This window comes from Saccopteryx leptura, chromosome 4 (assembly GCF_036850995.1).
Source record: "Saccopteryx leptura isolate mSacLep1 chromosome 4, mSacLep1_pri_phased_curated, whole genome shotgun sequence".
Classification (NCBI taxonomy): Eukaryota; Metazoa; Chordata; class Mammalia; order Chiroptera; family Emballonuridae; genus Saccopteryx; species Saccopteryx leptura.
Genome location: NC_089506.1, coordinates 77491494 through 77508045, shown reverse-complemented (window position 1 = coordinate 77508045; position 16552 = coordinate 77491494). Strand labels below are relative to the sequence as shown.

General features: G+C 39.5%; 1 protein-coding gene and 3 pseudogenes across 4 annotated transcripts in view; 3 read left to right on the top strand and 1 right to left on the bottom strand.

Moving 5' to 3' along the window:
- LOC136403279 (probable inactive 1-aminocyclopropane-1-carboxylate synthase-like protein 2 pseudogene) overlaps positions 1-7733 on the bottom strand; it is a 31802-nt pseudogene extending 24069 nt beyond the window's left edge.
- PIBF1 (progesterone immunomodulatory binding factor 1) overlaps positions 1-16552 on the top strand; it is a 234760-nt gene that overhangs the window by 97275 nt on the left and 120933 nt on the right. For all 4 annotated transcript variants that reach the window (XM_066380783.1, XM_066380784.1, XM_066380782.1 and 1 more), the window contains exon 11: positions 12304-12469. In XM_066380783.1, coding sequence (XP_066236880.1) covers positions 12304-12469 — 166 coding nt within the window. The remainder of the gene's footprint in view (positions 1-12303; positions 12470-16552) is intronic.
- LOC136403277 (lysine--tRNA ligase pseudogene) lies at positions 7767-8629 on the top strand (annotated as a pseudogene).
- Positions 9428-10199, top strand: LOC136403276 (small ribosomal subunit protein eS12 pseudogene; annotated as a pseudogene).

The following is a 16552-nucleotide window of genomic DNA, read 5'->3' as shown; positions in this document are numbered from 1 at the left end:
TAAGTTTCTCTACCTGATTTCTTTTCAGTTTAGGAAATTTCACAATTGAAAGGAGAGGCTAGTTACTAGAACTCTGTCAATGAAAGGAAAGCAATTTCAAATTGTTCTTAAAAAATATATAAAAAAATAAAAATTAAAAAAAATTGTTTTTAAGCCTGACCAGGCAGTGGTGCAGTGGATAGAGCATCAGACTGGGACACGGAGGATGCAGGTTTGAGACCCCAAGGTCACCGGCTTGAGTGCGGGCTCCTCTGGTTTGAGCAAGGCTCACCAGCTTAAGACCAAGGTCGCTGGCTTGAGCAAGGGGTCACTCAGTCTGCTGTAGCCTCCTGGTCAAGACATATATGAGAAAGAAATCAATGAACAATTAAGGTGTCACAACAAAGAATTGATGCTTCTCATCTCTCCCTTCCTGTCTGTCTGTCCCTATCTGTCCCTCTTTCTGACTCTCTGTCTTTGTCACACACACACACACACAATTGTTCTTAACATGTTTTCTACCATGTTCAACATACATCTCAGTAAATTTCACTCATTACATCCAGTGACTCTCAGAAAACAATTACATCCCACTGGGAGGGTGCATTACAATATACAAAGCTGATTGATACGTTATCTGGATAACAGGAGATTCTGATCTACCCTCCTTTCCAATTGATATAACTTTTCTTTCTTTCTTTTTTTTTTTTTACAGAGACAGAGAGAGAGTCAGAGAGAGGGATAGATAGGGACAGACAGACAGGAATGGAGAGAGATGAGAAGCATCAATCATTAGTTTTTCGTTGCGACACCTTAGTTGTTCATTGATTGCTTTCTCATATGTGCCTTGACCACGGGCCTTCAGCAGACCGAGTAACCCCTTGCTCCAGCCAGCGACCTTGGGTCCAAGCTGGTGAGCTTTTGCTCAAACCAGATGAGCCCGCGCTCAAACTGGCAACCTTGGGGTCTCGAACCTGGGTCCTCCACATCCCAGTCTGATGTTCTGTCCACTGCACCACTGCCTGGTCAGGCTCCAATTGATATAATTGAAGAATATAATCATTATATTTAAATATTAATGATATAATGATATGGAAAGTTACTTTAAAAGAATTATCTGTAGATTTTCACAAATCTACCTTTCTAAACTCAGTTGTAAGTTATATTTATATAAATGGAAATATGTAGAAGTGTACATTAATTTGACATCTTCTGAAATATATAAAACTACATAAAAAAGTTTGTCTTTTTTAAAGTAACAAATTAGAAGTGTGGATTAGGTATAGTAGAGCAGGGGTGCTTGTTTCTAGGTTCAGAGATCTTTTAAATGTGTACAGGGTATTTAAAACTGACCAACCAGAGACTTAGTTTACTAGACGTTGATGATGTCATAATAAGTACTTTATTCCATACTGGGCTAATAACACTTTGTTGTAAGAAGTAAAATAGGTCTCAGCTGCAATTATTTAAATGAAAAAAATACTTAATTTTTCTCTTTTTAAATTGCTTATATCGAAAAATTTTTAGTTGCCTGTAGTAAAATTACCGTGTTAAGTCAAACTGTAACATAAAAACTTTTTTTCTAAGCTTCCTTCTCCCAGATATTTTGTACCTACAGCCATATCATTTCTTCAGGCTATGCATACTTTTCTTTTTACATAACTGTAAATGTCCTTATATAATTTTGATGTATCCATGGTATATGTCTACATATGCATGGAAATAACAAGTTAAGTTTATTTTTTTTAAAAAAAAATACATCAGAATATACGGATCCAAATGATAACATCTTCCAGCAAAGTAGGCACAGCTGGGCCTCTCTGCTTTTCCACCCGTCCTAGCAATGCTCAGCATGGCTACTTTACAGCACAGACTTAGAGCATCTTTTAATTGTAATAGCCTTCTTTCTTCAAAGATGTATTTTGTTTTTGGAAATTTAGACTTTATTCAGAGTAAAACTTTTTGCATCAGACAGGTACTACTATTTGGTGTGGGGAAATGAAGTGAGGAATTGGGGAGAAGCTAAATGTCTGACAATAGTAGAAAAATTAAGAATGGCAAATTACAGGGACAATAGAAATAATACTTATGAAAGGGGTTTAATAGCATAGAAAAAATTTTAAATGTTAATATCAAGGGGAAAAGAATAGAAAATTCTATATGAAGGGTTGATTCAGATATAATATGCATAGCATTTTTATATATGATAATATCAAATATTGGTGATGATGTGGGGAAACCATATTTCATACATGTCTGGTAAGATTTTAGGTTGATATTGCCAATAGAAGGGAAATTGGGCAGTATCTATTAAATTTAAATTTCTTTGACCCAACAATTCCACTTACATCTTTCTTAGAGAAGCATTCACTTGTCCACAGGAGACATTATTTAGGATGGTTTTTGAAGTGTATGTATAATGTTAAAAATTAGAAGCAATCTAAATGTTCATCCACTTAGAAATAAATACGTGAATTGGAATTAATTAAACGACTGTGTCCATTGTGGCCTGCTGTGCAGCAAATGAAAAGAATGAAGTACAGATATGGAAAGACCCCAAACTACTTTTAAAAAGGAAAGAGACTTTCTTTTTTTTCTTTTTTTTTCTTTTTTTTTTGTATTTTTCTGAAGTTAGAAACGGGGAGGCAGTCAGACAGACTCCCGCATGCACCCGACCGGGATCCACCCGGCATGCCCACCAGGGGGCGATGCTCTGCCCATCCTGGGCGTTGCTCTGTTGCAACCAGAGCCATTCTAGCACCTGAGGCAGAGGCCATGGAGCCATCCTCAGCGCCCGGGCCAACTTTGCTCCAATGGAGCCTTGACTGCAGGAAGGGAAGAGAGAGACAGAAAGGAAGGAGAGGGGGAGGGGTGGAGAAGCAGATGGGTGCTTCTCCTGTGTGCCCTGGCCAGGAATCGAACCCGGGACTCCTGCATGCCAGGCCGACGCCCCACCACTGAGCCAACTGGCCAGGGCCGAGACTTTCTTATTTTGAAGAATACTTTAATGTCAGGGGGCTTCATGGCTCAGGGGCCTCAGAGCCTGTCTGACCACCCCAGGTCTTACTCATTGTTGCAGTCTGGTGCCTATGCCTGTCTCTGCCTGCCTGAATCTTTGACTGGCCTTTCCAAAGACCCGGGGGGAGTGGCTGCCCCTGCCTCCATCGTGTCTGCCCGTCAGTGATTCTGTGTATCACATCTGGGATCTCTGCCTTTTTGTAATAGACGTGGGGCCTCGCTGGCTGCAGTCACTGTGGCCGCTTCAGCCTGGAAAACTGAGCTGTGAGCAGCTTTTTAAGCAGCTTTTTTTCCCTCAAAGGTGGGACAGCCACTTTCTCTCCCCCCTCACATCCACAGTTCAACCTGGGAGACCGTCCAGAACCAGTACTGTGAATGAGTACCAGGCTACCAGGATCCTAGGCTGCTCTGGCACTGGAGGCAGGGGAAGCAGCAGTGTTTCAATGTTAAGATGTATAAAAAAAAGACCAAAAAAAAAAAAAGACCAAAAAAAAATTCTGTTTCTTTAAATGTAAGAGAAAAACATCCAAACACTTTAACTCCACTGTACCAAGTAAATTGATACAGCATAAAAGTTTTCCCTTACTCCAACTGTCAATGCTGAAATTTTGTATTCTGTTTTATAAGAATTTAATAAACCTCATAAGGCTTAAAAAAGAAAGAAAAAGACTGATATATTCATCTGAGTATAACACACATGTTGTTTTTAAAAAAAAAAGCAACTGGGAAGATACTCAGAAAACTGATAAGTAGTTGTGTCTGAAAGGAAAAATAAAGTTGTCTGTGATAATTGTCTTTAAACTTTATTTGTAATATTTAATATTTTTACCCTAAGAATAGATTTGATAAATTACTTATAAAATTAGAAATATTGGGCCCTGGCCAGTTGGCTCAGTGGTAGAGCGTCGGCCTGGTGTGCAGAAGTCCCGGGTTCGATTCCCGGCCAGGGCACACAAGAGAGGCACCCAACTGCATCTCCACCCCTCCCCCTTTCCTTCCTCTCTGTCTCTCTCTTCCCCTCCCGCAGCCGAGGCTCCATTGGAGCAAAGATGGCCCAGGTGCTGGGGATGGCTCCTTGGCCTCTGCCCCAGGCGCTAGAGTGGCTCTGGTTGCAACAGAGCGATACCCCAGAGGGGCAGAGCATCGCCCCCTGGTGAGCAGAGCATCGCCCCTGGTGGGTGTGCTGGGTGGATCCCGGTCGGGCGCATGCGGGAGTCTGTCTGACTGTCTCTCCCCATTTCCAGCTTCAGAAAAATACAAAAAAAAAAAAAGGAAATATTTACTTGTTTAAAAAAGAATAGAAGGAAACATATGTGAATATATACAGCAATTATTTTTATGGCTGATGATTGATATTTTTCTTTTTATTTACTGTATTTTCTAAAATTCTATAATAAACATTCATTGCTTATATAATCAGCACATAAATTAAGACATTTTTTAAAAGGACATTTCTTATGTGGCTTATTAATTACCTCAAAATAAAAATGAATTCAGATTTTTTTTTTTTGGTGGGAGGTGGGGAGGCAGAGAGACAGACTCCCACATGCACCCTGATAGGGATCCACCAGCAAGCCCTCTGTGGAGTGGTGCTCTGCTGCTCAGCAACCCAGCTATTTTAGTGCCTGAGGGGAGGCCATGGAGCCATTCTCAGCACCCAGGCCAACTTGCTTGAACCATTTGAGCCATGGCTGCAAGAGAGGAGGGGAGAGGAGAGGAAAGGTGGAGAAGCAGATGGTTTCTTCTCTGTGCCCTTACCGGGAATCAAAGCTGGGACTCCTGCACACAGGGCCAACACTCTGCTGCTGAGCCAACTGGCCAGGGCCAAATTTCTTTTCCTAATTGCCCTGACCGGGGATCAAACCCGCAACCATTGTGTATCAGGATGCCACTAACAACTGAGCTATTTAGCGTGGGCTAATTCAGATTATTTTAAAACAATGACAGGATTGTTTTTTCAAATAAATGTCTATTTCCTAGTCCTGTGAAATAGTAGCACTTACCCTGATATCACCAGTGCATTTGTTAAAAATTTATTAATAAAAAATTGTTAATAAAATTTAATAAAAATTTTATTAAAGCATTTTAGTTACAGTTTTTTTTGGTTACAAGGCATAGAGATTAAATTCTAGTAGGTCAATTAGTATATTTTGGTATACATTTTTAGCTACTGGCTTAAGATCCTATGTTTTATATCAGTGTAAAGAATTTCGATTGCCTTCACATGTTTGTTGTTAAATCTATTTTAAGTGAAAATTTCTATATTATATAAACCTTGAATATTTTACATGTCCAGTAAATATTGTCTGATTAATCAACTACCTCAGTTCTAAAATACAGATTTTAGTAAATCCTGGTATATGCATCTTTGCTCAGATACCACCTTAACAAAGAAGTGCATTTCCGCCTTAAAATAGAACTACCGCTAATATCTTTACCTTTCCCTGTTCCCTCACTGCATTATTACTGTACTTGAACTTAACATTATCACCTTATACTTGTCTATCTTTCTTCCACCATTAAAATGTGAGCTTGAGTAGTAGTGATGCCCTTTGTGGTTCACTGATATCTAATAGTACCTCACACGTTTAGGTGCACAAGAAATATTTTTTCATCAAGTAGATGTTGAGGAATGAAATACTTTGGTTATTGTAAAGTTAGCCCTATGTTAAATAGCAGTTTTAAAGAAGAAATAAAAAATAAGTAGTTTTGTAAAAAATATTGCATCTTGTGCTTTATACTCACTATGCTTTAGTTATGTATTTGGTAGAATACTAATTAATATAATATTAGACATACAGATAGATATATTATAGAGAGCAAGAAAATAAAAACTTTAGAAATGCTTGAAAAGTCAACAGCTTAGTATTTTAACCTAAGATGTTTAACTTTTCTCAGACATAGAAACAGGAAATCCAAACAAACAAGTTTTTTCTCAGTTTTTCATAAGTAAGTCTTAGGATTTGGTTAGCTCTCCTTCAGTGCCTCCTCAGAGGCATTTTGAACATGTGGTACAAGGCTGGAAGTACACCCAAAATCCTCTGTGAAAAGAAGGAAAGGGATTTGTATCCCCTTGAAGTTGAAAGAGCAGGTACAAAGTAGTAAGGTGTAGATTAGTTACTAGCTCTACCAAAATGAATAATTTAAGAGAACTGAATATCAAACTCAGTCTTATTAAAAGAATAAGGAGAAAGAGAAGTCTGAAACACCGAAGTGTTGTGGGGTCAGTATCCCACCTATTTAGCAAGATTAATCCTCAGTTGATTAGAGATGTCAGCCTCTCCCTTGTCAACTCCAGTTTCTTTCAGCAAATCCACCATCCACCCAAGGTTTCCCTTCTGGAGATTCAGGCCCATCTCTGTTTCAAAGCACGCTTTTTATGCATGGATAGTTTGTGTCAGCCTTACCTGCGGTGGTACAGTGGATAAAGCACTGACCTGAAATGCTGAGGTTGCCAGTTCAAAACCCTGGGCTTGCCTGGTCAAAGCCCATAAGGGAGTTGATACGACCTGTTCCTGTTCCTCCCCTCTCCTTCTCTCTCTCTCTCTCTCTCTCTTAACAACAACAAAAAAAGATGCTGTGCTCTTGAACGTTGAATAACAGGAGCATTGGGAGCACCATTTAAAAAAAATAAAAAGTTTATCAGCAGCCTAATTATTTGAGGAAGATTCTTTCATGATATAAACAACATAGAAATAGGTTAATCCTTTAGAATTATCATTTGATTTATAGAATTATCTCTTTTGTCAATTTTTTTAAATTTGGTATTCTCAAATTTTATTTGGTCTATAGAATTAACATTAGATTTGTCAGTTTATAATTTAGTATGCTCAGATTTCTAGAAGATTGCTATTGTGATGTAGCTTTTCAATATAAGGAAAGAATAATAGTTCTGAAAGTAACTTTCAAATGCCATATAATGAATAGGAAGAACGGTTGGAATTTAAGTTAGTCTTTAATTTCTTATTGGGACTTTGCATTGATCTCACAATTACCCACAATGTGCTGAATCCATAAGCAGGCAAACTTTGCAGTTTAATCTTTTCAAAACAAATTATTTTAAAGATCAATATCACATTCTGAATGACTTATCCAGCGTTTATTTTAGTAATGTGGTCTAGTGTGTTCATAGTTTAGCATACAAAGCTGGTATTGATTTCACACATTTTATACATTTACATTTATAACTTAGTCCTAGAGTACAGTCATGTCATTAAAATGTTGAATTATCACGTTTTTGAGTAAAATAAATTACTACTTCACACCCATGGTAATGGCTATAATCAAAAAGGGACAATGAGCTTTCAGTTTGGGCCTCCAGAAAGATGGTTGTGGTGCAGGGGCCTTAGGTGACCGTGGACAGTGGCAGCCAAAACGGAGCAAAAGTGAGCTAAAGAGATGCCTAAAAGCTGAGAAGAAAATAGCATAGAAGGAAGCCGAGCAGAAGGATCTCAGAGAGAAACAACCAGCCAGGCCAATGCTGCTGCCACCAGCCACACCATTGACAGCGATGGGTGCTGAGGAGGAGAACTGGACCCAGACCACTAATACAAGATCCGCAGCCTGGCGTTTCACCAACTGAAGGTCAGTGGGAAAGACCCACATATAAGTTCCATGTAGACATCTTATGTCATCCGAGAGCACGGCCATCTGTAGCCAGGGGACCACCTGAGTGACATTACCTTAATGATGGCAAGTAGAATCCATACCGAAAGAGTTTCTGAGGGAAAACTCATCTTCTATGACCTTCGAGGAGAGAGAGTCAAGTCATGGCCAATTCCAGGAATTATAAATCGGGAGAAGAGTTTATTCATATTAATAACAGACTGCATCAGAGAGGCATAATTGCCGTTTAGGGATGTCCTAGAAAAACCAAGAAGGGTAAGCAGAACCTCATTCCCTGTAAGACCACACTGCTATCTCCTTGCTTACATATGTTACCTCATCTTCACTTTGGCCTCAAAGACAAGGAAACACAGTATCATCAGAGATACTTGGACTTGATTCTGAATGACTTTGTAAGGCAGAAATTTATCATCTGCCCTATGATCATCACATATATAAGAAGTTTCTTGGAGGAGTTGGAATTCCTAGAGATTGAAACTCCCATGATAAACATCATCCCAGAAGGAGCTGTGGCCAAGCCCTTTATCACCTACCACAGTGAGCTGGGCATGAATTTATATATGTAAATTGCTCCAGAACTCCACCATGAGATGCTGGCAGTTGGTGGCACTGACAGAGTTTACGAAATTGGACACCAGTTCCAGAATGAAGGAATTGATTTGATTCACAATCCTGAATTCACCACCTGTGAGTTGTACATGGCCTATGCAGACTATCATGGTCTCACGAAAATCATGGAGAAGATGATTTCAGAAATGGTGAAGCATGTTACAGGTGGTGACAAGGGCTCCTACCATCCAGATGGCCCAGAGGGCCAGGCCTAGGAGATTCACTTTGCACCTCCCTTTTAGAAGACCAGCATGGTAGAAGAGTTTGAGAAAGCCCTTGGGGTGAAGCTGCCAGAAACGAACCTCATGCAACTTGCAAAATTCTAGATTATATCTGTGTGGCAAAAGCTGTTGAATGCCCTCCACCTCACAGTCCCTCACAAAGTTTTAAAAAGTGACCTAGTTATATAACCAAGAGAAATGAAAACATATTTACACAAAAATGTATGCACAAATGTTCATAGCATTCTTCATAGTCACCAAAAAGTGGGAAAAAAACTAATGTCTTTCAACTGATGAATAAACAAAATGTGGTATATTTATACAGTGGAATATTATTTATCCATAAAAAGTAATGAACTACAGCCTGACCGATGGTGGCACAGAGAATAGAGCATCGCCCTGGGATGTTGAGGTCCCAGGTTCAAAACCTCAAGGTTGCCAGCAATGAGCACAGGCTCATCGGCTTAAGCACAGGCGCGCCAGGCTGTGGGCTTGCCGGCTTAAGTTCTTGATCATCATCATGATCCCAAGGTCACTGGCTTGATCCTAGAAGTTGCAGGCTTGAAGCCCAAGATGTCTTCCTTGAACAGGTCACTGGCTTGTCTTGAGCCCCCCAGTCAAAGCAAATATGAAAATCAATCAATGAAAAACTGAAGTGACACAACTATGATTTGATGCTTCTCATTTCTCTCCCTTCCTTGTCTTTCCCTCTCTCTCTCTCTCAAAAAGAAATAAAAGTAATGAACTACTGATTTCTGCTACAACATGAATGAACCTTGAAAACATCAAAAGGCCATATAGACTGTGATTCCTTTTATGTGAAATAGCCAGGGCCTGGAAGGACGGGGGAAGGGGACTGGCTGCTAAATGGACATAAATTATCAGTGCTTCTTTTTGGGGTGATAGAAATGTTTTGTAATTAGATAATGGTAATGCACAACTTTGAGAATACGTAAATTGTACACTTTAAAAGTATGGATTTACTCTCTTCCTCCTGCTGTGGATTTCCGCAGAGGCCAAGGCTTGGGTACTTTCAAGATTCGGCTCCACCCATAGCCCACTCCAAAGAAGGCATTGCTGCAGGAGGTGAATGGACGTCATTACTGCTTACCCAGCAGAGCTGAAGACTGCCCTCATCCTCCATGGCCTAACGCAAGAACTCAGAAGCTGTGGATGCCTTAGGCTAGTGCCAAGGCCACCTTTGTGTGCTTGTGTCCAACTATGATGAGCCGATCTATGTACTTCAAGTTGGTGGATGCCATTAGTGCTTAACACCAAATCAACCTAATTAAGGTTGATGACAACAAGAAACTAGGGCCCTGGTTGGCAAACTGCGGCTCGCGAGCCACATGCGGCTCTTTGGCCCCTTGAGTATGGCTCTTCCACAAAAATCTCACATGCAGGCCCTACCTCGATAAGGAATGTACCTATATAGTCTATGTTTTAAATATTTGGCTCTCAAAAGAAATTTCCATCGTTGTACTGTTGATATTTGGCTCTGTTGACTAATGAGTTTGCCGACCACTGGACTAGAGGAATGGGTAGGTCTCTACAAAATCAACAGAGAGGTAAACCCCACCAAGTGGTTAGTTGCAGTTGTGTGGTGGTTAAGGACTAGAGCAAAGAGTCTCAGGCAAAGGTGTCATTGAGGAGTACTTCTAATGCAAGAAATGGCCAGATAAACTTGGCTTTTGTTCTTCAAAAAAAAAAATGAATGAACTTTATGGTTTCTATATTATATCTTAATAAATTATCAGTGTTTGCTTGTTCATTTAAAAAAGTATTTTTATATTATAAGAAGTTGTGTGTGTGTGTGTGTGTGTGTGCGCGTGCACGCATGTGCCAGGACTTTCTAAAAATTAAACACATAAGCTGACTTTCACCTTAAAGCCTTGCTATATAGTAAATAAAGCATACCAATATGAATTGAACAGAACTTACATAATCTGACATGCTTTACCATAGATCAGAGTGCCACGGGTGAAGTAGCCTATAGTAAATATCTAATATCTGTCTTCTCAGGTTGTACTTTGAATGGTATTGTTATTGTCACTTACAAGTGTGAAATGACTTTTAAAAAGCATTTGAAAGTTTATCTGATCTTAAAAATGTCAGTTAAGGAAATCATGTATGTGTATACTCATAACTTGACATTTCTATGGTCAGATAAATGTGCAGTGGAATATTCAGCAATTTTAAAAAGAATGAAATCCTGCCATTTGCAACAACATGGATGGATATGGAGGTATTCTGCTAAGTGACATAAGTCAGCCAGAGAAAGACAAATACCATATGGTTTCACTTACAAAACAAAAATAGACTCAGAAACAGAGACCAAAGGGATGGTACCAGAGGGGTGGAGGTGGAGGGTGGGTAAAAGGAGAAGGAGAATATGTAGTCAATTATATTGTGATAAGTCTGCATGGTAACAAATGATTACTAGCATTAGTGGGTAATCACGCTGTAAGATATAAAAATGTCAAATCACTATATTGCACACCTGAAACTAATATAATCAATTAAAGATTGTACGCCAACTATACTTAAATGAAAATAGTTTTTGAAAGAATATTATGTAATAGTGGAAAGGTCATTGCTATAGAGTTAAATATAGCTGGATTTGAGACCCAACCTAAAATATACTAGCAACTTATTCCTGTTAAAGAAATATTTGGTATCTCTGAGCCTCAGGTTCCTCATCTGCAAAACCTAATAGGGTTGTTGTAAGGATTTAGTGAGATACCATGAATTAAACAGACTATGCTCTCTGCTTCTCTATTCTATACATAGTCTTGCTTCTAGAATACTTCCCACTCCATACCTCCTCCTGCCTTACATACACACAAACACATACACACCCCTATGCAAACCAAGTTAAACCTCCTTTCTGTGTGTTCCCATTGAACCCAGAAATTACCCTAACAAAGAACATAACATACTCTGTTGGATTTTCATATTTATTTGCCTATCTTCCTCAGAAAACTAATTTCTTTAAGGGAGGAAAAGTTTTTTTTGTCTACCATTGCATACACATTTACCTGGCATATTGACTAGCTCAGTAAACATTTGAATAAGTGAATTTTAGTAACATATTTACCATTATACTGGGTTCAAAATAGCTCCAGTGTAATGTATCTATGTTTTGCTTTCTGCTGGAATATAAACTGAAACATTTTTAAATTTACAATATGTGGTGATTTATGTGTTAAGGGGAAATATTTTTTTACTAGTTATACCTATGAATTGAAGAGAATGTTTCTTATCTGTTGTAATAGACTAGTTATAGTTGTATTTATCTTTGTAATTTATACATTATGTTTTCTTATAATATCCAAGTATATATATATATATGTTTATTAACTTAAAATTTTATTTGACAAGTGTTTCAAGAATTTGCAGTGTAATGCGCATATTTCATGCCATTCTTCGCCATCTGAGATGAGGCTGAGAATGAAATAGCAAGCTCGGAAGCAATGCTGTAGATTTAAGAACGCCTATGAAATACATAGAAATTAAATCATTTTAAACAATGTAACTGAAACTTGCTCCTACCATTTTTTATTTTAAACGTCTTACAAAATAAAAATAATAATAGGCAATAATTACTTTTGGATGGAAGGAATGGAAATAATGGGATATTAAAGGAAGGTTTTAATTGGTACATTTTGTTCTCTGGATTTAGCATATCACCGTACATATGTCTATCTAAGTTATTTATTAAAGCTTTGCTTAATAAATATGTTATTAACTGCATAATAAAATGGAGGTATGGGAAAATACAAGTGATGTTTATGTTTACGTAAATCATTCAGATTTCTTTAAAGTCTCATAACCATTCTGCTTCTTTCAGGTACAGAGAACTACAACTTAGTACAGAAAGCAAAGTAACAGAATTTTTTCATCAAAGTAAATTAAAATCTTTTGAAAGTGAGCGTATTCAACTTATACAGGAGGAAACTGCAAAAAATCTCACAATGTGTCAGATGGAATGTGAAAAGTATCAGAAAAAATTGGAGGTACATGTACAAACTTTTCTTTCAAAATTAACATAGTGTGTGAGCACCATAAGTACAAGGTCGATATCATGTTGAGCTTTTTAAACAACGGTTACATTGTATATGAGAAAGGATGCCTGTCCTTAGTTTTAAAAGATCTTTTATCAAGAAGACCTACCTACCTCTTCTAGATAACTACTGTAGATGGAAAGAAAAATGGAATGGAATAATTCTGAGAAAAAAATGCAAATTGCTAAGAAATAAATGAAAATATGTGTTCTCCCTAGTATTTACAGAAATGTACATTTAAACTTGTTTTAACCTTTATATAAGTCTTTTGTTTTTAAAATGCTGTACCTTTAAGTGGGAAATCTCATGCAGTTAGAAATGCAGCATCCCTTCTGGAGAACAATATGGTTATCTGGTTAATGCCCTTAAAAATTTGATCCAGTGCCTGAGTAGGTGGTGGCTCAGTGGATAAAGTGTCAGACTGGGACACAGAGGACCCAGATTCGAAACCCTGAGGTCGCTGGCTTGATCATGGGCTAACCAGCTTGATCACGGGTTCACCAGCTTGATCACCGACTCACCAGCTTGAGTGCAGGGTTGCTGACTTGAGCGTGGGATCATAGATATGACCTTAGGGTTTCTGGCTTGAGCCCAAAGGTCAGTGACTTGAAGTCCAAGGTCACTGGTGTAAGCAAGGGGTCACTCACACTACTGGAGCCCCCTGGTCAAGGCACATATGAGAAAGCAATCAATGGCCCTGGGCGATTGGCTCAGCAGTACAGCGTAGTCGACCCGGCATGTGGAAGTCCCAGGTTCAATTCCCAGCCAGGGCACACAGGAGAAGCGCCCATCTGCTTCTACACCCTTCCCCCTCTCATTTCTATTTCTCTCTTTCCCTCCCACAGCCAAGGCTCCATTGGAGCAAAGTTGGCCTGGGCACTGATGATGGCTCTCCAGCCTCCACCTCAGGCACTAGTATGGCTCTGGTTGCAACATAGCAATGCCCCAAATGGGCTGAGCATCGCCCCCTGGTGGGCATGCCAGGTGAATCCCAGTCAAGCACATGAGGGAGTCTGTCTCTTTGCCTCCCGGCTTCTCACTTCAGAAAAATATAAAAATACAAAAAAAAAAAAAGAAAGAAAGCAATCAATGAACAACTAAGGAACTGCAGTGAAGAATTGATGCTTCTCATCTCTCTCCCTTCCTGTCTGTCTGTCTCTATCTGTCCCTCTCTGTCTCTTTTGCTAAAAAAAAAATTGATCCAGTAATTTTAGAGGAATTTTACCTAAAGAAGTAATAGATACTGCCTGACCTGTGGTGGCACAGCAGATAAAGCATCGACTTTGAACACTGAGGTCGCTGGTTTGAAACCCTGGGCTCGCCTAGTCAAGGCGCATATGGGAGTTGGTGCTTCCTGCTCCTTCCCCCCTTCTCTCTCTCTTTCTCTCTCTCTTTCTCTTTCTTCTCTCTCTAAAAATGAATAAAACCTAAAAGGAAATTTTAAAAAAATAATGGATGCTTATAAAGATTTACTAATGGTATATATCACAGTATTATTTAATACAGTAAAAATTAAAAGTAACTAAAATTTCTAATAATAGCTAATTAGAAGATTTTCAATTAGTATGCAGTATCTATTTTGCTGTATTCATGCTTTGTATGATTACATGCAGTCAGTTCTTGAATATTTTAATTTTTCTGAAGCTGGAAACAGGGAGAGACAGTCAGACAGACTCCCGCATGCGCCCAACCGGGATCCACCCGGCACGCCCACCAGGGGGCGACGCTCTGCCCACCAGGGGGCGATGCTCTGCCCCTCCGGGGCATCACTCTGTTGCGACCAGAGCCACTCTAGCGCCTGGGGCAGAGGCCAAGGAGCCATCCCCAGCGCCCGGGCCATCCTTGCTCCAATGGAGCCTCGCTGCAGGAGGGGAAGAGAGAGACAGAGAGGAAGGAGAGGGGGAGGGGTGGAGAAGCAGATGGGCGCTTCTCCTGTGTGCCCTGGCCGGGAATCAAACCCGGGACCCCTGCATGCCAGGCCGACACTCGACCATTGAGCCAACCGGCCAGGGCCAGTTCTTGAATATTTTAGATTTGAGGAAAACAATCATTAAAACATTGAATGATTTAGTAATCTCATTAGCATTATTAATTAGCTAACGATGTAAGTGTTCATTATAATATCTCAGATTACATTTCTGAAAAGTACTTTGATAAGTAAAGCTAAGATTAAAAAGATAAAGGGTCTCTCAGAAAATAAGCCTTAGGGAAAACATAAAAATGATATTAAATGCATGCATATTTAAGAAAACATAAGTAAAAATTGTAGATGGTGTCCACTGCTAAAGCAAACCAGTGTTCAGCATGTAAGACTCTTTCAGACACCTTCTTCAGGAGACTGCTGCAGCCAGAATCTACTAGGACAGGTTCTTCCCTACATTTTCAATGAGACTATACTAGCTGATTTGGAATCCATGTTTTACAAGTTATGTTTTTTATGGTATAAATTTTATAATTCCTAGCAAAATGCCTTTCCTTTTCCTTTTCGTATTGGATGACTGTATTTAAGGATGTGTCTTGGAGCAGGGGGGTGGGACTTTATAGGAAAACAGAGAAACACTTCCTTTCTGTACGTCTGAAACAAACATTTCACTCAACAGCACTTTACAACATACAGTGCTTAGCCTGACCAGGTGGTGGCACAGTGGATAGAGCATTGGACTGGGATGTGGAGGACCCAGGCTCAAGACCCCAAGGTCGCCAGCTTGAGTGTGGGCTCATCTGGTTTGAGCAAAGCTCACCAGCTTGAACCCAAGGTCGCTGGCTTGAGCGAAGGGTTACTCGGTCTGCTGTAGCCCCACGGACAAGGCACATGAGAAAGCAATCAATGAACAACTAAGGTGTCACAACAAAAAACTAATGATTGATGCTTCTCATCTCTCTCCATTCCTGTCTGTCTGTCCCTATCTATCCCTCTCTCTGACTCTCTGTCTCTGTAAAAAACAAACAAACAAACAACATACAGTGCTTATGTATTCTAAACCATTCCATGTTGTTATTTTTAGCCAATTGCTATCCAAATTGATTTTATGACCTCATAAGGGTTGCAACTTATAGTATGAAAACCACTCTCCTATTGACCCTCCCACTTTTTCTGTGGATACAAGTGAATAATAATTATGTCGCTCATTTGTGTAAATACCTTATATGGAAAAACACCTTTGTAAATAATATTGTGATCCTAAAAGCCCTGATTGATAAAATTGAGGCTTTAAGAGAATTTCTGTACAATATCTGCTCTGATAATTTATTAACAAGATTTATAAACTTATTTATAAATTATTAAATCTATTAATTTATAAATTCTCCTCTGGAAAATTTATTTTGTCTTAATTATCAATTGGAAGAGGTTCTCAAAGCACGGGCTTTTATATTTTGTCTACTTTTAAAGCAATTATTGGCCTCTAATTTTGTGTTTTATATATATATATATATATTTTGTATTTTTCTGAAGCTGGAAACGGGGAGAGACAGTCAGACAGACTCCCGCATATGCCCGACCGGGATCCACCCGGCACGCCCACCAGGGGCGAGGCTCTGCCCACCAGGGGGCGATGCTCTGCCCCTCCAGGGCGTTGCTCTGCCGTGACCAGAGCCATCCTAGCGCCTGGGGCAGAGGCCAAGTAGCCATCCCCAGTGCCCGGGCCATCTTTGCTCCAATGGAGCCTTGGCTGCGGGAGGGGAAGAGAGAGACAGAGAGGAAGGGGGGGGGGGGGGGATGGAGAAGCAAATGGGCGCTTCTCCTATGTGCCCTGGCCGGGAATCGAACCCGGGTCCCCCGCACGCCAGGCCGACGCTCTACCACTGAGCCAACCGGCCAGGGCCTTGTGTTTTATATTATGTAAATAATTTTGTATTTTGTTAAGTTATTTAAAGAAAGGAACTGAGAGCTTGATGTTTAATGGATTCCTAAAAGTAATTGACCTAATTTAATATATTCATGTTTAAAACTCAAGTGTTTAAATATTGGTTTTTCCTGAAGAATCTTTAATATAATAGCCTTCCATAGGTCTAATAATAAAGTTCTTTGACTTT